Genomic DNA, 19,739 nt, shown 5'->3' with positions numbered 1-19,739 from the left:
CTTCGAAGACAGAGCGAGCCAGGTAGTCAATTTGGCGGTCAGTGGGGTTTTTGACTGAAGAACCGTCAGACAAAGATAGGAGCGTTTTGGAGGCGAGATGCGATACGGCAGGATCCACTGAAGGAGACTGTAGCCAATCCTTCAATAGTTCCTGAGCAAAAGGTTATTTGGACTCAATAGGCTTTTGACCCGTGAAGCATTTATTGGGCCGGTCCCTGTGTTTCTGTACCATGTCCTTAAATTCAGGATGAGTGACGAATACTTTTTGGACCCGTTTAGTCTTTTTAAAAGACACCACGTGTTCTGGAGTAGATACGGATTCCTTGTCCACCTTCAGGGTCTTGTTGACTGCCTCAATGAGAGAATCGAGCGTCTCTTGGGAAGTCGAGGAATCCTGGACTAAAGAAGCCTCGGACTCGTATACAGAGTCATTTTGGTTCTCCGGAGAAGGGGAACGAGAAACTGAGCTCGCAGATGCTGAAACGCAAGCACGACCGTGATCAGGGCCCGCGACATGGGTCTGTTTTCTGGAGCCCCGAGCCCTTAGTGACGGAGTACGCCCCCTGCTGGTGAATGGATCCGTACCATCGCCAGAGTCCTCCGCAGTCTGACTTAAAGAGGGACCCTGGAGGGAGTCTATTGCCTTGGCCAGGGAAGCCATAGATTGTGACAGGGAAGCGGCCTACTCAGGGGGGCTAGGCTGAGCAGGGTCGGCGGAGGTGGGAGGCGGCTGCACACAGACCGGTTCACAATCCGCACATAACGGGGTATTGTGAGCTCGGGGCAGGGCAGTATTGCAAGTGGCACAGGAAGTGAAAAACACTGTGTGCTTTTTGTTACCTCTTTTGGCCTCTTTAGGTTGAGACATAGTGTGTCTTTAGAGATAAGGGCAGGATAGGCAGGGTATGCGCTATAGTGCAGGGAAGAGGTTAAGTTCTCCTGGTACAGCTTACCCACGGTCCTGTGCCTGTGTCCCCGGGGAGGAATAGGACGGCTGTTCGGCGGTCCCGTAGCTTTCGGAGCTGTCAGTCAGCGTGATGTCTGCTGATTTCCCCGCAGAAGATGAGAAGCAATATGGCCCCCGAGATTTGCAGGGTGCCTCTCATCCCAGATGAGAAGCGCCGAGATAGGGGGCGGAGTTCTGGCAGTGGGTGGAGTTATGTCCACCACGGCCTAGTCCGGCTGAAAAGCCGGGGACTAAATTTCTGGAGCCTGCCGGCGATGCGTGCCGGCGGCCACGACGGAACGCTGCTGACCGTCGCTGGCACCCGGCCAAAGGCGCATCTCCCCAGGGACCAGGACCGCACCTTCCGATGCAGGGAGGCGCGAGGAAGGTACATACTCACAGTGCAGTAGGCCTCCTGTCACTGTGAGGTGTGCGCTCAATCCATCCTCCCTGATCGGGGGATGGAGATGACCCTTCATCCAGCTTCGCCGCAGGGGGCTTTCATCGGTTGTGGGGCTGCAGTGACGCCATCAGGTGGGGGCCTTTGTTCACATAGCTGTCAGGCCACGGAGAGGAACATGAGAGCCAGAGACTCTCTGTGCTCGCCGTCTTGCAGGGGGGGGGGAGATCGGGTCCAAAAGAGGAACTGTCGCCCAAGAATAGACTAGGCGTGCCCCAGACATCGCAGGAGAGGGACAGGGAAGATATACTTCGCGTGCTCGCCTGTTGGTGGTTCGGGGGAGAGCGGACCCTAGAAAAGGAATCCGTCGGCCTCTTCACTCCGTTAATTAAAAAATAAAAATTTACAGAAAATTAAAATTAAAATAAGAAAGTTGGGGTCTGAAACAGACCCAAGTGCCTCCAACAGACACTAAGCAAGAACTGGATGAATATTGGCCAGTGAAGGGGTATATACTGCAAAGGAGGAGTTCATTTTCCGTGTTAACTTAGTGTCCTCCTAGTGGCAGCAGCAGAACATCCATGGTCCTGTGTCCCCCAATGAGGCATAGGAGAAAAAGGAAAATAGCTCCTCCTCCGCAGTGTACACCCCACCGACAGGTAGAAATAGTACCTAACTCAGTGTTAAAGCAGTAGGAGAAGCAACCAAAAACTCAACATATGCATCAACCCAACAACAGAGGCACATAGGCCCAGTAATGGTACAAACAATTAGGGAGGGTGCTGTGTCCCACAATCAAGGCTCCAAGAAAGAGATTTTACGGTTAGTACCAAAAATACCTTTCTTTATCACTTCATTGGGGAACATAGGTAACCATGGGACATCCCAAAGCAGTCCCTAGGGTGGGAAAAAACAGACTCAGGTCGGCCAGTGCTGAACTGCCACCTGCAGCACCTTCCTTCCCAGGCCTGCATCAGACAATCCATGGGTATGAACCTTGTAAAAACTCCCAAAGGAGTGCAAAGATGACCAGGTCGCGGCCTTATAATCTTGAAAGCCAAGGTCTGGTGACGAACAGCCCAGGAGGCCACCTCCACTGAGTGGAGTGAGCCTTCACCCCAGAGAAGGCTGTCTGTCCTGAACGCGATATGCCTCCACGGCAATAGTGAACGTAGAAGCTAGGAGCCCATTGCGACAACCTTCAGAGATGAAAAACAGAGCATCAGATTGATGAAAGGGAGCAGACCTTGAAAGGTAGACTAGGATAGCTCTGACGGGATCCAGCTTGTGGAGGGACTTCTCCAGGGGATGGACTGGAGAGAGTCACAGAGAAGGAAGGACAATGTCTTCATTAATGAAAAATGAAAAGACCACCTTAGGTAGGAAGGAACAGGCCTGAATGCGATACCTTGTCCTGATGTAGAATCAGGAGCGAGGAACAGCAGGACAATGCCGCTAACTCGGAAACTCTTCTGATGGACGTAATTCAACTAATAAGACAACTTTCCATGACAGGAGAGAAACGTGATGTATTGAATGGGCTCAACAGGAGCACTCTGGAGGGTGCCAAAGACAAGGTTAAAATCCCATGGATCTATCGGAAGACGATAAGGAGGTGCCAGGTGGGCGAATTCTTGAAGGTCTTTACCTGGGAACAAGAAGCCAGATTTCGTTGGAAAAGAATTGACAGAGCGATACACCCGAGTCAAGACCCGCTTGTAGAAAACCAAGAATGGAAGGAAGAGAAAAGGACATAGAGACCTAACCATTGTCCTCACTCCACCAGAAGAAGGCCTTTCAGTATCTGTAGTAGATATGAAAGGATGCTGTTTTTTTGGCCCTTATCATGGTCTGAATGACCTGATGGGAAAAAACAGCCTCTCTCAGGACGACGGCCTTAATGGCCATGCTGTTAAACTCAAAAAAGATCTGGATGGCCTGGAAGCTTTCAGGGGGCATCCATGAGCATGTTCACCAGGCCCTTCTTGGCCAGTCTGGAGCTATCAGAATTACGGGGATCCCTTCTGCCTTTATCTTTTTCATGACTCTCGGATCAAGGAGAGAGGCGGAAAAAGATAAGGCAATTGGAATTGTGACCACGGGATTACTAGGGCATCGCAACGGATGGCTAGCGGATCCCGGGGCCTGGGGAACCTCGTGGTTCATCCGAGAAACCATCAGGTCGACGTCTGGGGTGCCCCATTTCTGCATATCTGGAAGAAGAGGGCGGGGCTGTGCGACCACTCGTCCGAAGTGAGACCCTGATGGCTCAGAAAATCGGCTGCTCGATTTTCTACCCCCGGAATGTGCATGGCTGATATGGTGGAAACATAATGTTCTGCCCATCGCAGAATCCTTGTTACCTCTATCATAACCTGTTTGCTGCGAGTTCCGCCTTGATGGTTTATGTAAGCCACGGCCGTGGCGTTGTCCAACTGTATGCAGACTGGCTGACCCACGAAGAGGGTCTGCCAGTGGTGAAGGGCAAACAAATTGCCCTGATCTCCAGGAGATTGATGGGGAGAGCGGCCTCTTGGGCCTTCCAGCGGCCCTGTGCTGTGTGAGGAAGAAAAAAACGCTCCCCAACTGAGGAGACTGGCGTCGGTGGTGAAGACCTGCCACCGAAGAGGAAAGAAGGACTTCACTCATAGGACTGATAGCGTCACCAGGTGAGGGACTGCCTCGCCTTCAGAAGTCAAAGCATGGGCCCATCCAGGGAGACGGTCCTCTTGTCCGAAGCCGACCAGAGGGCGAGCTGAAGAGGACAGGTATGGAACTGGACAAAAGGAACGGCTTCCATGGCTGCAATGCTCTTCCCTAGAACCCTCATGCAGAACCGTAGGGGGAGAGAAGCTGGTCGCTTTAGAGTACGGATCCCCTGGCAGAGGGATGAAAACTTCTACTTTGGAAGGAGGACACGGCTTGGGTCCAGGTGCTGAGCTGGGGTCAGGGTGGACTTCTCTCTGTTGATAGTCCAGCCGAGATGGACCAGAGTGTCCAGAGTAAACTGAAAGACTCTGGTCACAATCTCGGCGGTGCGGCCCCTTGATCAAAAGATCATCCAAGTAAGGAATGTGAATAAATTCTCCCGGTTCCATGGAAGCGCGATTAAATAGGGACTTCGTCCTGAAATGGCACATCCGAACGTGACAGTTCAATCGTCTGAGGTCCAAAATCGGACGGTAGCGATCCGTCTTTCTTCGGGACTATGAAAAGAATAGAGTAGAACCCCGAAAACTGTTTGTTCCTGGGGACGGGGACGATTACTCCTGTGCGTTGTAGGGAAGAGGCGGCCTGAAGAACCCCCCTGGGGCCTGCGAAGTATATCTTGGCAGGCGAGACAGAAGGAAACGTCTTCCTGGGGGAGAAGAAAAGTCGATTTTGTAGCCGAAAGTCACTAACTCTCGAGATTGAATCTTATCCTATTAAAAGGACGTTTAGCCTTGGACCGGGGAAGCGAGGTGCTTTTCCCGCTGGTGGCATTCGAAATTATTTGATCCAGCTTGGACCCAAAAAGTCTAGAGCCTTGGAAGGCAAAGCCAGTGAGGGACTAATTTGACAGCGGATCCGCCTTCCACGCTTTCAGCCATAGCCATTGCGTATAGCAACGATGTTGCTGGTAGCCCTGGCGGAGCAGCCAGCCGCATCAAAGGAAGCGTTCACGAGATATTTGCTGGCATGGGCAATATGATCTGCCAGATCTGCCATCTCATCCGGAGGAGCTTCTGCTAGAATACCTTGACGAAGCATTCATGCCCAGGCAGACATGGACTTTGCCACCCAGGTGGAGGCAAGTATGGGACAGAAGGAAGCACCAGCTGCTTCAAAGGCTGACTTAGCCAAGGATTCAATCTGTCTATCCGTAGAATCCTTAAGAGATGCACCATCCGGTAGAGACAAGACTGTCTTGGAAGACAGGCGACATCTGGGCTAAAGGGATAGAGAATGTTTAGCTGCTTCCTTCCGAAAAAGCGCATTTCAGGGTGTTCCCAGTGTTTAGACATAATCGTTACAAATTCTTTGTGATTAGGGAAATTCCGGGAAGGACATTTTACCCGTTTGAAGGAAACGGAGTGCTCCTGAGCAGGTGCCTCGTCCTCCCTTAGGTTCAGAATTTAGGTAATTGCCAAGATGAGGCTATTGAGCATATCCTGCATCCTTTAGGTCTGGTCTGTATCAGACTGAGACTCAGAATCCATGTCCGACCCAAAAGCCGCCTCCGAAGAGTGGGCATGGGGTGAGGAATGCATCCAGGAGGATGCGGAGGGACCTGGAGAACTAGAGGAAGAACTGGAAATATCCAGCTTCCTTTGCTTTGTACCCGATTTGTCCCTGTGAAGGTAGCCGTCAGGTGCGTACAAATCACCGTGAGAGGCGTTCGGAGCACTGGTGGCAGAAGACAAATATGGAAGATGCTCCAGGACCTGGACCAGAGACTGTGACACTTTTGTCAGGTCTGAGACTGACTGTGACATGGCAACGGCCCACTCCGGAGGGAAGGGAGTGCTCTCATCCCGGGCTTTAGAGGGCTTCTGTGTAGACACGGTGGAGGAGCTGCAGGACAGACAGGAATGGGCCTCTCTGAGATTGGGCATAAGTGAGGGACTAGGGCTACTGCTGGGGAGAGCTAAGCCCTTGTGAAGCGACAAAAATAACCAGTCTGGGCTGGTCCTACCTGATAACAGAGATGGCACTGTCACTGCTCAGGCTGCAGTGTCCCCCAGATCCAGTACAGGTTAGTGATGGACGCCTGCTGTGCCCTTTGGAGCCAGAAGTCGATGATGACAAACAGATGCACGATTCTTTACACGCTTAGCAGACAGAGACACGCCAAGCGGGGGGCGTCTCGGGTGACAGGGAGAGAGGGATAGAGAAAACACTCTCGCATTAGGCCAAAAAATGTGCTCATCGGAGGGGGTCACACTGATTGGCTGAGGGTCCAGTAAGGGGGCGTGGCTAAGTGGAAGGGGACCTCTGATTGGCCAGGGGTCCGGTAAGGGGGCGTGGTTACACAGAGTCTGGGAGAAGGCTTAAAGCCAGGGGCTAAATTAACAGAGGACCTGGAATTAGCTTCGATACCCGCAGTGAAGGACTGGCAAATGGCGATAACAAAGGCATGAAAATTGGCCACGTCTGTACATTGGTGGGCTTGGCTGGCCGATTTGTGCCGGTCGGTGTCAAGGAGTAGGGCCCCCCCTGTTGGCTATGCCACCGGAGGTGTGCCCTTGGCAGGGAGAGAAGGCTCCATGATAGGGGGAAAAGTGCGCGATGAATACGTGCGCTTAATTTTGGGGACGTGGCTCTGACCAGCACAGAAGGAGAGAGAACCGGCCCTCTGATTGGGCACAGTAGCGCGTGCTACAGGAAAGGGGCGTTAACGAAGCACTAGCCGAGATGAAGAAAAAATGGCCGCAGCCATTCAGTGGCACCATATAGGGATTTTTGTGCACTCACAGTAAAATTCTTTTCTCCAAGCCAATCATTGGGGGACACAGGACCATGGGTGTTATGCTGCTGCCACTAGGAGGACACTAAGTGAACACAGAAAGATTACCTCCTCCTCTGCAGTATACACCCTCCTGCTGGCTCTAATTGAACCAGTTCAGTAACAAAGCAGTAGGAGCTTATAACCATTAACAAGAATAAACTGTCAAAAACTAAGAACAAACACAAGTCATTAGACTAACAGGGTGGGTGCTGTGTCCCCCAATGATTGGCTCGGAGAAAAGGATTTTATGGTGAGTACACAAAAATCCCTATTTCTCCTACGCCTCATTGGCGGACACAGGACCATGGGACGTCCTAAAGCAGTCCCTGGGTGGGGAACAACTCAACTGCTATTACCCCATGTACCGACAAGTTACAGATGTGGTACTGCCGACTTCAGAATCTGCCTGCCGAGGGCCGCATCTGCAGAGGCCTGAGAATGAATACTGTAATGCTTTGTGAAAGTATGCAAGCTGGACCAGGTTGCAGCTCTGCAGACTTGCTCTGCTAACGCCTGGTGCCGAATGGCCCAAGAGACGCCCACTGACCGAGTGGAGTGTGCCTTAATCCCTACTGGGACAGGTTTGCCCCTGACATGGTAGGACTCTTGAATAGCTGAGCGAATCCACTTGGTTATTGTGGCCTTTGAAGTGGCTAGTCCCTTCCTATGCCCCGCCGGAAGCACAAATAGGGCATCTGACTTGCGGAAAGACGACGTCCACGAGATCTTTTGGAAGCAGAATCCGCTCGCCATTCTCTGAGCCATAGCGCGCTCCTGATGGAGACGGCATTTGTTGCTGCCTGTGCAGCACAGTTGGCAGCATCTAAAGAAGCGCTTACTACGAAATCCCCGGCTTGAGAAATCTGACTAGCAAGGTTTGCTGCCTCCGGGGGAAGATCACTATCCTGAATGGCTGCGGTTAAAGACTCTGTCCAAGTCACCATAGCCTTAGCCACCCAGGTCGCGGCAAAGGATGGAAAGAGCGCCGCTCCAGAGGCCTCAAAGGCTGACCGAGCAAGGTTGTCAATTTGACGGTCAGTGGGATTTTTGACAGAGGAACTATTGGACAAGGATAGGAGCGTTTTGGATGCAAGACGCGATACAGGGGGGTCCACTGAAGGAGACTGTGGCCAATCCTTCCGTAACTCAGGAGCAAAGGGATATCTCGACTCAGTAGAATAGCCTTCTGCCCTGTGAACTGTTTATCTGGCCGATCCCTATGTCTCTGGAAATTGTCCTGAAACTCAGGATGATTGGCAAACACCCTGTAAGGAAGTTTATCCCTCTTAAAAGACACTACGTGATCCAGAGGAGATATAGATTCCTCGTCCAACCTCAGAGCCTTGTTAACTGACTCAATGAGAGAATCAAGTGTTTCCTGATAGTTCTGCGAGTCTTGGACTAAGGACGCATCAGACTCGTATTCCGAATTATGTTCGCTGTGAACCTCAGGAGAGGGGGAGCGAGAAACTGAACTCACAGACGCTGAAGCACGAGCATGCTCGGGAGACGTGTCATGGGTCCTTTTTCTAGAAACCTGAGCACGCTCTGACAGAGTACAACCCCTGCTAGTTGACGATTCCCGACCGTCGTGAGGGACCTCCGCAGCTGATAAACTAATGTCCTGACTTAAGGAGGGGCTCCGGAGAGAGTCTATTGCCTTGGCCAGGGAAGCCATAGACCGTGACAGAGAGGCAGCCCACTCAGGGGGACTAGGCTCACTGAGGTCGGTAGCGGAGGCGGGTGGCTCCTGGGCGCATGCCGGGTCACAAGCTGTGCAGAACGGAGTACTGTGAGCTCGGAGCAAGGCAGTATTGCAAGAGGTACATGAGGCAAAAAACACTGTATGTGTTTTGTTAGCCTTTTTGGGTGCCTTAGATTGAGACATAGTGTACCCTTGAAGGGATAGAGGGAGTATGTGCAGAGAAAAAGGTGCGCAGAGAAGGGGTCAAGCTGTCAGCTCCAGCGGATTCAGCTTACCCAGGTCCTGCTCTTGTGTCCCCCGGGGAAGGTGTCGGTGTCCTCACTCCTCCCAGCGCTTCTGTCAGCACTGCTGTTATTGCCACCGCTGTCAGGAAACCAGCTCTGTATTCTCTCTGAGGTGCAGAAAGATGGCCGCCGAGAGCAGGAAGGGCGCTTCTCGTGTAGGACGAGAAGCGCCAGAAGTGGGGGCGGGGCGGCCGCCATGGGCGGAGCCATGAAAGCGCGGCCTAGGCTGGCTAGAAGGACTAAATTTATGAAGCCTGCCGGAAATGATCGCCGGCGCAAACTGATAGCCCAAAAATTTTACACCGCTGGACTCCGTGACACTGCTCCTCCCAGGGACCAGAACCCCGTCTCTGCGTCCGGATGGTTCCAGCCGCAGTCATACTCAAAAAGGTGATGTAGCAGAGCTGGAGCTGCAGTGTTGCTGGTCATGGGACTCCCCCCTCAATCCACCATCCCCATAATAAAAATTTACAGAAAAGTAAAAAATAAAATAAAAAATAAAATAAAATGAGTTGGGGTCTGAAAACCAGGCCCAAGTGCCTCCTACAGACACTAAGCAGGAACTGGTTCAATTAGAGCCAGCAGGAGGGTGTATACTGCAGAGGAGGAGTTAATCTATGTTCACTTAGTGTCCACCTAGTGGCAGCAGCATAACACCCATGGTCCTGTGTCCCCCCCATGAGGTGTAGGAGAAATTCTGTGCAGCGTCCTGTTCCAGGTAAACAGTGAGGCAGGCAGGTAGCTGCCGGGGACAGAGAAAAGGACATGCCTGCAAAGGCGAGTCCCGAATCCCTCTTCACTGACGAAGACATCGTCAGAAGACCTCGGATGGATGAGGGTCACTGGTAGAAAAGGGTCCTCCTTCCCGCAACGTCTCCGGACCGCCGTCTTCCTCTCAGCCCTCTCCGAGGAGAGGGGTGAGCAAGAGAAAAGGCAAGGACTAGCTACCGGGAATCGCCCTGAAACACCTGTAAGGGTGACAGGGGATTAGGTCCTGCCTGCGGGTCCGAGAGTGGGCGATGTGGGTGACACCACACTGCTCTCTCTGTCGCCTAAGTGTGGGAAAACAGCGTGAGAAATTACACCGTTACCCTGAAGCCAAAGAAACCTGAAAGACAAAGGAACAAGATTAATAAAAACAACAGGTGACCTGAAAAGGAAAAGACATATCTGGGATCAGATATAGGTCTGCCTCCTACAGACACTAAGCTAAAACTGAGGTACTTTGGGCCTGTCGGTGGGTGTATACTGCTGAGGAGGAGCCATTTTCCTTTTTTTGCCTAGTGTCAGCCTCCTAGCCACAGCAGCATACACCCCATGGTTACCTGTGTCCCCCAATGAAGTGTTAAAGACAGTTCATTTTTTTCTCATTAATGTACGCTCTGCACCCCAATCTTGACTGAAAAAAAACCCAGAAATGTAGAAATTTTTGCTAATTTATTACAAAAAAACCTGAAATATCACATGGTCATAAGTATTCAGACCCTTTAGTCAGTATTGAGTGGAAGAACCCTTTTGAGCTAGTATAGCCATGCATCTTCTTGGGAATTATGTTTTTCACACCTGGATTTGGGGATCCTCTGCCATTTTTCCTTGCAGATCCTCTCCTGTTCCGTCAGGTTGGATGGTGAACGTTGGTGGACAGCCATTTTCAGGTCTCTCCAGAGATGCTAAATTGGGTTTAGGTCTGGACTCTGGCTGGGCCAGTCAAGAATGGTCACAGAATTGTTCTGAAGCCACTCCTTTGTTATTTTAGCTGTGTGCATTGTCTTGTTGGAAGGTGAAACTTGGACAAGTATGAGGTCCAGAGCACTCTGGGAGAGGTTTTCATCCAGAATCTGTACTTGTCCACATTTATATTTCCTTCAATGGCAGCTGTTATGATCTGGTGACCTTGGAGCCGCATGAAACTTTCTCTGGAGTCGGTGGAACCTGTACTGACCGCAAATCCTGAACTAACACCGCAACTAGAAGTAGCCGTGGGGTGTGCCTAACGGACCCTAGACACCTCGACACAGCCGGAGGACTAAATACCCCTATAGATGGAAATAGGAATGCTACCTTGCCTCAGAGCAGACCCCCAAAGGATATGCAGCCCCCCACGAATAATGACTGTGAGTAGGAGAAGAATAGACACACGCAGGTAGAAAACAGGATTTAGCAAAAGAGGCCACTCTAGCTAAATAGGAAAGGATAGGACAGATTACTAGGCGGTCAGTATTAAAACCCTTCCAAAAATATCCACAGCAGATAATACAAAAAGTTCCACAATCTAACTAAAGACATGGAATGTATATCTTCCACTCCAGAGAATCCAACAAGACTGAGAAAATACTGACACAATCTAAGCTGGACAAGAAAACACAAAGAATAGCACTGAATTGTGAAGCACATAGCATGTGTGCCACAGGAAAAAAAAACAGACACTTATCTTTGCTGATTTGGCAGAAAGGCAGGAGGAACCAAGCAGAGGTCCAACACCTCCCAATAACAATTGACAACTGGCAAGGACTAATGAATCCTGCACGCCTAAATACCCCAGTCAGAACTGCAATCAGCAGATACACCTGACCAGGACTGCAACTCAGGGGCAACTGCATTACCACCTACAACCACTGGAGGGAGCCCAAAAGCAGAATTCACAACAGGCAGCCAGTCATCCTGTCCCTGCAGCTGAAAAACACCCCCATAGCATGATGCTGCCACCACCATGTTTCACTGTTGGGATTGTATTGGGCAGGTGATGAACAGTGGTTGGTTTTCTCCACACATATCACTTAGAATTAGCATCAAAAAGGTCTATCTTCGTCTCATCAGACCAGAGAATCTTATTTCTCACAGTCTGGGAGTTCTTCCTGTGATTTTTAGCAAACTCTGTACGGGTTTTCATATGTCTTGCATAAAGGCCCGACTGGTGGAGGGCTGCAGTGATAGTTGACTTTGTGGAACTTTCTCGCATCTCCCTACTGCATCTCTGGAGCTCAGCCACAATGATTTTGGCGTTTTTCTTTACCTCTCTCACCAAGGCTCTTCTCTCACGATTGCTCAGTTTGGCTGGACGGCCAGGTCTAGGAAGACTTCTAGTGGTCCCAAACTTCTTCCATTTAATGATTATGGAGGCCACTGTGCTCTTAGGAACCTTGAGTACTGCAGAAATTATCTTGTAACCTTGGCCAGATCTGTGCCTTGCCACAATTCTGTCTCTGAGCTCCTTGGCCAGTTCCTTTGACCTCATGATTCTCATTTGGTCTGACATGCACTGTGAGCTGTGAGGTCTTATATAGACAGTGTGTGTCTTTACAAATCAAGTCCTATCAGTTTAATTAAACACAGCTGGTCTCCAATGAAGTAGCAGAACCATCTCAAGGAGGATCATAAGGAAATGGACAGCATGTGACTTAAATATGAGTGTCTGAGCAAAGCGTCTGAATACTTATGACCATGTGATATTTCAGTTTTCCTTTTTAAATAAATTTGCAACAATTTCTACATTTCTGTTTTTTTTTCAGTCAAGATGGGGTGCAAAAAGTACATTAATGAGAAAAAAAATTACTTTTTTTAATTTACCAAATGGCTGTAATGAAACAAAGAGTGAAAAATTTAAAGGGTTCTAAATACTTTCCGTACTCACTGTACATTAGGTTTCATTATGCACTCACAAACAAAGCTGCAAAAATCCTGCAAGCTTCCTACACTGTGATGCATTTTTGGGAGCTCAGATTAAATTAAATCAGTGCTAAAGAACCCCATGTATATTAGATAAAAGTAATCCAAGGATTGAGTGATTAGATTTCAATCGCCCGATCCTTTTGTTTGGCATGGAAATATAGATATATAATGACCATTGCATATAAAATAGAGGAGCACACGACTGAGCTGAGCGCTCCTTTATGAGGGGAAGCAGCTCTGGATGTGACTGATGCACACAAATGAAAGGTAAACCGATTCCATGGCTATATTCTGGAAAACAGACCTTTCACAATCAGCATCGTATTATTGGAAAATACCAACAGTAAATTCTCCGAAAGCACCATCATAATATTCTCAATTACACCCTTTGTTCTAGTCTTGAACATTTACCTTGAGATTAGCATGTGTTCCTGAATGTACGACAAGAACGGCAAGTGATCCTTCTTGGCAATATATAGGCACTCGCCGTGGAGACACAGTATTTTCAGGCAGTTCAGCATGTTAAATAGGATGTCCGGCTCGTCAAACTTTGCCATTTCCTATTAAAAACAAAGATAAAAGTTGCAAGATAAAATAGGGATTTTTGTGTACTCACCGTAAAATCCTTTTCTCCGAGCCAATCATTGGGGGACACAGGACCATGGGTGTTATGCTGCTGCCACTAGGAGGACACTAAGTTAACATGGAAAGATAACTCCTCCCCTGCAGTATAAACCCTCTCACTGGGCAATATTCAACCAGTTCATTATTAAAGAAGTAGGAGTATTAAACATAAGACAATAAAACTATGTCAAAACCAAAGAAGTAATAACAAGCCAATAGGCTAACAGGGTGGGTGCTGTATCCCCCAATGATTGGCTTGGAGAAAAGGATTTTACGGTGAGTACACAAAAATCCCTATTTCTCCTACGCCTCATTGGGGGGACACAGGACCATGGTACGTCCTAAAGCAGTCCCTGAGTGGAGAGCAACATAGCTGCTGTTACCCCATGTACCATAGGCTTACAGCTAAGGTACTACTGCCAACTGCAGAATGCGCCTGCCAAGGGCAGCGTCTGCAGAAGAAAAGGAATGAATGTGGTAATGCTTTGTAAAAGTATGCAAGCTGGACAAAGTCGCAGCTTTGCAGACCTGTTGTACTGACGCCTGGTGCTGAATGGCCCAAGAAGCGCCCACTGACAGAGTAGAATGGGCCGTAATCCCTGCTGGGATAGGAGCACCCTTGACACGATAGGATTCCTGAATAGCCAATCGGATCCACTTGGCTAGAGTAGCCTTGAAAGCGGGAAAACCCTTCCATTGTCCCTGTGGACGAACGAACCGGACATCTAACTTGCGGAAGGGAGCCGTCCGTGAGAAATACCGCCGTCGAAGAACCCTAACCACATCAAGAGTGTGCAGAGCTTTCTCAACTCGATGGACTGGTGCCGGACAGAATAAAGGCTGAATAATCTCTTCATTGAGGTGAAAAGAAGAGACGACCTTGGGTAGAATAGAGGGGGAAGTCCTCAAAACTACCTTATCCGAATGAAAAATCAGAAACGGGGGTCGGCAGGAGAGAGCCGCCAATGCCGAAACTCGCCTGATTGACGTAATAGCCACTAGAAAAGCTACCTTCCAGGAAAGGAAGGTCAGAGAGACATCCTGCAGTGGCTCGAAAGGGGCCTCCTGAAGAACTCCAAGGACCAAATTAAGATCCCATGGATCCAAAGGCATTTTATAGAGAGGTGCCACACGGGAAACTCCCTGAATGAACATCTTAACCGGTAATCTGGTGGCAATTTTTTGTTGGAATAGAACTGACAATTCTGATACTTGTCCTTAAAGTGAGCTAAGTGCGAGACCGGACTCTTGTCCTGATTGGAGAAATTCCAAAATGGAAGGAATGGAAAATACCAGAGACCGCCCATGGGCGTTGCACCATACGAAGAAGATTCGCCAGATACGGTGATAAATGCGCATGGACACGGGTTTCCTAGCACTGATCATGGTGGAGGATACCTTAGGGGAGAATCCAGCTTGGGCTAGAATCCAGGATTCAACGGCCACGCCGTCAAAGACAGGGCCCCGGAGTTCTGGTGGTAGATTGGGCCCTGAGAGAGAAGATCCATGCAATCTGGAAGCCGCCAGGGGGTGTTGGCAACCAGCTGAACCAGTTCCGCGTACCATGACCAGTGTGGCCAGTCCGGTGCAACTAGGATCACCGGAACCCCCTCTGTCCTGATCTTCTTGATGACCTTCAGTAGCAGGGGAAGAGGAGGAAAAATGTACGGGAGGCAGAATTGATGCCATGGCAGGACCAGTGCGTCTGCTCCAACGGCTAGAGGATCGAGGGACCGGGCAATGAATCGGGGGACCTTGTTGTTTAGTCTTGAAGCCATGAGGTCCACATCCGGAGTCCCCCCAGCGAAGACAAATCTGCTGGAAAACTTCTGGGTGGAGAGACCACTCGCCAGAGGCGAGACCCTGGCAACTGAGGAAGTCCGCCGCCCAATTCTCCACACCTGGTATGTGAATCGCCGATATGGGCGAATGGTGGCTCTCGGCCCAACGGAGGATGTGGGTCACTTCGAGCATGGCTGTTTTGCTGCGGGTTCTGTTGTGAACTCTGTGTTCAGGCTCCCTCTTGTGGTCACTGGTGGTATGGTGTGACTTTTGCTTTGGGCTCCCCCTGGTGGCTTTGCCTGAAATCCTGCTGGTCTCTGGCTATCAGCTGGTTCGTTATCCTCTGGGAGGTTCCTATATAGCTCTGATTTACTTCCACTTGTTGCCGGCTGTCGATGTAATCAGTGCTACTCAGATTCCTTCTGACTACCTTGCTCCCAGTCCATCCAGGATAAGCTAAGTTTTGTTTGCTCATTTTTTGATCAGCAGTGTTTATCATGTTTTCTGTTCCAGCTTGCTAAAATGTAATTCCCTCGCTTGCTGGTTGCTCTAGTGGGCTGAGTTTCTTCCCACACACCGTTAGTTGGTGTGTGGGTTCTTGAAATCTCAGGATGGATATTTTGTAAGGGTTTTTTATTGATCGCATAGACCCCTGCTCTATTTTCTGCTTTCTAGTACTAGTGGGCCTCTTTTGCTGAATCTGATTTCATCCCTATGTATGTGCCTTCTTCTTACTTCACCGTTAATATTTGTTGGGGGCTTCTATATCTTTGGGGATTATTTCTCTGGAGGCAAGCGAGGTCTTTCTTTCTCTTTAGGGGTAGCTAGTTGCTCAGGCTGGCTCGGGACGTCTAGGAATTTTTTAGGCACGTTCACCGGCTACCTCTAGTTGTTTTGGATAGGTTCAGATTTGCGATCAGTCCAGTTACCATCTCCCTAGAGCTCGTCCTTAGTTTAATCACTCGCTGATCTATTTGTGATCCTCAGCCACTAGGGATCATAACAGTACAGCCGGCCAGCAAAGTGTTAATTGCATGGCAGAAGCAGGAGAAAAGAAGCCTTGAGAATTTTTTTTTTTTTTTCTTGTTGTTGCCGTGTGTCTAGCTGCTGTGCTAGCTTCTCTCCTCCTCTTAATCTTGGTGTGGCTCTGAGTTCAGCTGCTGACATGGATGTCCAGAGCTTGGCTTCCAGTCTGGATCATCTTGCTGCTAGAGTTCAGAGTATTCAGGATTTTGTTGTTCACAGTCCTATGTCTGAGCCTAGGATACCTATTCCGGAGTTGTTTTCTGGAGATAGATCTAGGTTCCTAAATTTTAAGAACAATTGTAAGTTGTTTCTTTCTTTGAAACCTCGTTCCTCTGGTGATGCCGTTCAGCAAGTTAGGATTATTATTTCCTTTTTGCGTGGTGACCCTCAAGAATGGGCCTTCGCATTGGCGCCAGGGGATCCTGCATTGCTCAGTGTGGATGCGTTTTTTCTGGCCCTTGGATTGCTCTATGAGGAACCTAATCTTGAGAACCAGGCTGAAAAAGCATTATTGGCCCTCTCGCAGGGGCAAGATGAAGCAGAGGTGTACTGCCAGAAATTTCGGAAATGGTCGGTGCTTACTCAGTGGAATGAGTGTGCCCTGGCTGCAAATTTCAGAGAAGGTCTTTCTGAAGCCATTAAGAATGTCATGGTGGGGTTCCCTACGCCTGCAGGTCTGAATGAGTCAATGACTCTGGCCATTCAGATTGATCGGCGGTTGCGGGAGCGCAAACCTGTGCACCATTTGGCAGTGTCTTCTGAACAGACACCTGAATCTATGCAATGTGACAGAATTCTGACCAGAAGTGAACGGCAAAATTATAGACGGCAAAATGGGTTGTGCTTTTACTGTGGTGACTCAGCTCATGTTATCTCAGCATGCTCTAAGCGCAAAAAAAAAGGTTGATAAATCTGTCACCACTGGTACTTTACAGCCTAAGTTCATTTTGTCTGTTACCCTGATTTGTTCCCTGTCATCTTACCCGGTTAATGCCTTTGTAGATTCAGGTGCTGCCCTGAGTCTGATGGATTGGTCATTTGCCAGGCGCTGTGGTTTTGATTTGGAGCCTTTAAAATTCCCTATTCCACTAAGGGGAATTGACTCTACGCCATTGGCTACGAATAGACCTCAGTACTGGACACAAGTGACCATGTGCATGACTCCTGTTCATCAGGAGGTGATTCGCTTTCTTGTATTGCATAATTTGCATGATGTTGTCGTGTTGGGTCTACCATGGTTGCAGACTCATAATCCAGTCCTGGATTGGAAAGCTATGTCTGTGTCAAGTTGGGGTTGTTAGGGAATTCATGGTGACGCTCCTGTGGTGTCAATTGCTTCGTCCACTCCTTCTGAAGTCCCTACGTTTTTGTCAGACTACCAGGATGTATTTGAGGAGCCCAAACTCAATTCTCTACCTCCTCATAGGGACTGTGATTGTGCTATAAATTTGATTCCTGGTAGTAAGTTTCCTAAGGGACGACTTTTCAATTTATCTGTGCCGGAGCATGCTGCCATGCGGAGTTATATAAAGGAGTCTTTGGAGAAGGGACATATTCGCCCGTCCTCTTCCCCTCTTGGTGCGGGATTCTTTTTTGTGGCTAAGAAGGATGGTTCCCTGAGACCTTGTATTGATTATCGCCTTTTGAATAAAATCACGGTCAAATTTCAGTATCCTTTGCCATTGTTAACTGATTTGTTTGCTCGCATTAGGGGGTCTAGTTGGTTCACCAAGATAGATCTTCGTGGTGCGTATAACCTTGTGCGTATAAAACAGGGTGATGAATGGAAAACTGCATTTAATACGCCTGAAGGCCATTTTGAGTACCTGGTGATGCCTTTTGGACTTTCTAATGCTCCTTCAGTCTTTCAGTCCTTTATGCACGACATCTTCCGTGAATATCTGGATAAGTTTATGATTGTGTATCTGGATGATATTCTGTTTTTTTTCGGATGATTGGGAGTCTCATGTTAAGCAGGTCAGGATGGTCTTTCAGGTCCTGCGTGACAATGCTTTATTTGTGAAGGGCTCAAAATGTCTTTTTGGAGTCCAGAAGATTTCTTTTTTGGGTTTCATTTTTTCTCCTTCTACTATTGAGATGGACCCAGTCAAGGTTCAGGCTATTCATGACTGGACGCAGCCTACATCGGTTAAGAGTCTTCAGAAGTTCTTGGGTTTTGCTAATTTTTACCGTCACTTCATAGCTAATTTTTCTGGTGTTGTTAAGCCTTTGACGGATTTGACCAAGAAAGGTTCTGATGTGACTAATTGGTCCTCTGCGGCTGTGGAGGCCTTTCGGGAGCTGAAGCGCCGGTTTTCTTCGGCTCCGGTCTTATGTCAGCCAGATGTCTCACTTCCCTTCCAGGTGGAGGTTGATGCTTCCGAGATTGGAGAGGGGGCTGTTTTGTCGCAGAGAAGCTCCGATGACTCTGTGATGAAGCCATGTGCTTTCTTTTCAAGAAAGTTTTCGCCTGACGAGCGGAATTATGATGTCGGTAATCGGGAGTTGTTGGCTATGAAGTGGGCATTTGAGGAGTGGCGATATTGGCTTGAGGGAGCTAAGCATCGTGTGGTGGTCTTGACTGATCACAAGAATTTGATTTATCTCGAGTCGGCCAAGCGGCTGAATCCCAGACAGGCTCGTTGGTCGTTGTTTTTCTCTCGTTTTGATTTCGTGGTTTCGTACCTGCCTGGTTCGAAGAATGTGAAGGCTGATGCTCTTTCTAGGAGTTTTGTGCCTGACTCTCCTGGAGATTCAGAGCCGGCTGGTATTCTTAGAGAAGGGGTGATTTTGTCTGCCATCTCCCCAGATTTGCGACGTGTGCTGCAAGAGTTTCAGGCGGATAGACCTGAACGCTGTCCACCGGAGAGACTGTTTGTCCCGGATAGATGGACCAACAGAGTCATCTCCGAGGTTCATTCTTCGGTGTTGGCGGGCCATCCTGGAATATTTGGTACCACAGACTTGATGGCCAGGTCTTTTTGGTGGCCTTCCTTGTCGCGGGATGTGCGTTCCTTTGTGCAGTCTTGTGGAATTTGTGCTCGGGCTAAGCCTTGCTGTTCTCGAGCCAGTGGTTTGCTGTTACCTTTGCCTGTCCCGAAGAGGCCTTGGACGCACATTTCCATGGATTTTATTTCAGATCTCCCTGTCTCTCAGAGAATGTCTGTCATCTGGGTGGTGTGTGATCGTTTTTCTAAGATGGTCCATTTGGTGCCCTTGCCTAAGTTGCCTTCCTCCTCCGAGTTGGTTCCTCTGTTTTTTCAAAATGTGGTTCGTTTGCACGGGATTCCTGAGAACATTGTTTCTGACAGAGGATCCCAGTTTGTGTCTAGATTTTGGCGGACCTTTTGTGCTAAATTGGGCATTGATTTGTCTTTTTCGTCGGCCTTCCATCTTCAGACGAATGGCCAAACCGAGCGAACTAATCAGACCTTGGAGACTTATTTAAGATGTTTTGTTTCTGCTGATCAGGACGACTGGGTTACTTTTTTGCTGTTGGCCGAGTTTGCCCTTAATAATCGGGCTAATTCTGCTACTTTGGTTTCTCCTTTCTTTTGTAATTCGGGGTTTCATCCTCGTTTTTCCTCGGGTCAGGTGGAGCCTTCTGACTGTCCTGGAGTGGATGTTGTGGTTGATAGGTTGTATCAGATTTGGAATCATGTGGTGGACAATTTGAAGCTGTCTCAAGAGAAGGCTCAGCTCTTTGCCAACCGCCGTCGCTGTGTGGGTCCCCGACTTTGCGTTGGGGACTTGGTGTGGTTGTCTTCTCGCTTCGTTCCTATGAAGGTCTCCTCTCCTAAGTTCAAGCCTCGGTT

The 19,739-nt window shown here is 49.1% G+C and overlaps 1 protein-coding gene across 5 annotated transcripts in view; it reads right to left on the bottom strand.

Moving 5' to 3' along the window:
- The window catches only part of UNC79 (unc-79 subunit of NALCN channel complex), a 302,015-nt gene that overhangs the window by 160,531 nt on the left and 121,745 nt on the right, over positions 1–19,739 (bottom strand). For all 5 annotated transcript variants that reach the window (XM_077268206.1, XM_077268222.1, XM_077268215.1 and 2 more), the window contains one exon: positions 12,904–13,052. In XM_077268206.1, the coding sequence (XP_077124321.1) occupies positions 12,904–13,052 (149 nt within the window). The remainder of the gene's footprint in view (positions 1–12,903; positions 13,053–19,739) is intronic.

The sequence above is a fragment of the Ranitomeya variabilis genome, chromosome 1 (genome assembly GCF_051348905.1).
Source record: "Ranitomeya variabilis isolate aRanVar5 chromosome 1, aRanVar5.hap1, whole genome shotgun sequence".
Lineage (NCBI taxonomy): Eukaryota > Metazoa > Chordata > Amphibia > Anura > Dendrobatidae > Ranitomeya > Ranitomeya variabilis.
This window is presented reverse-complemented; position numbering and strand designations above follow the sequence as displayed.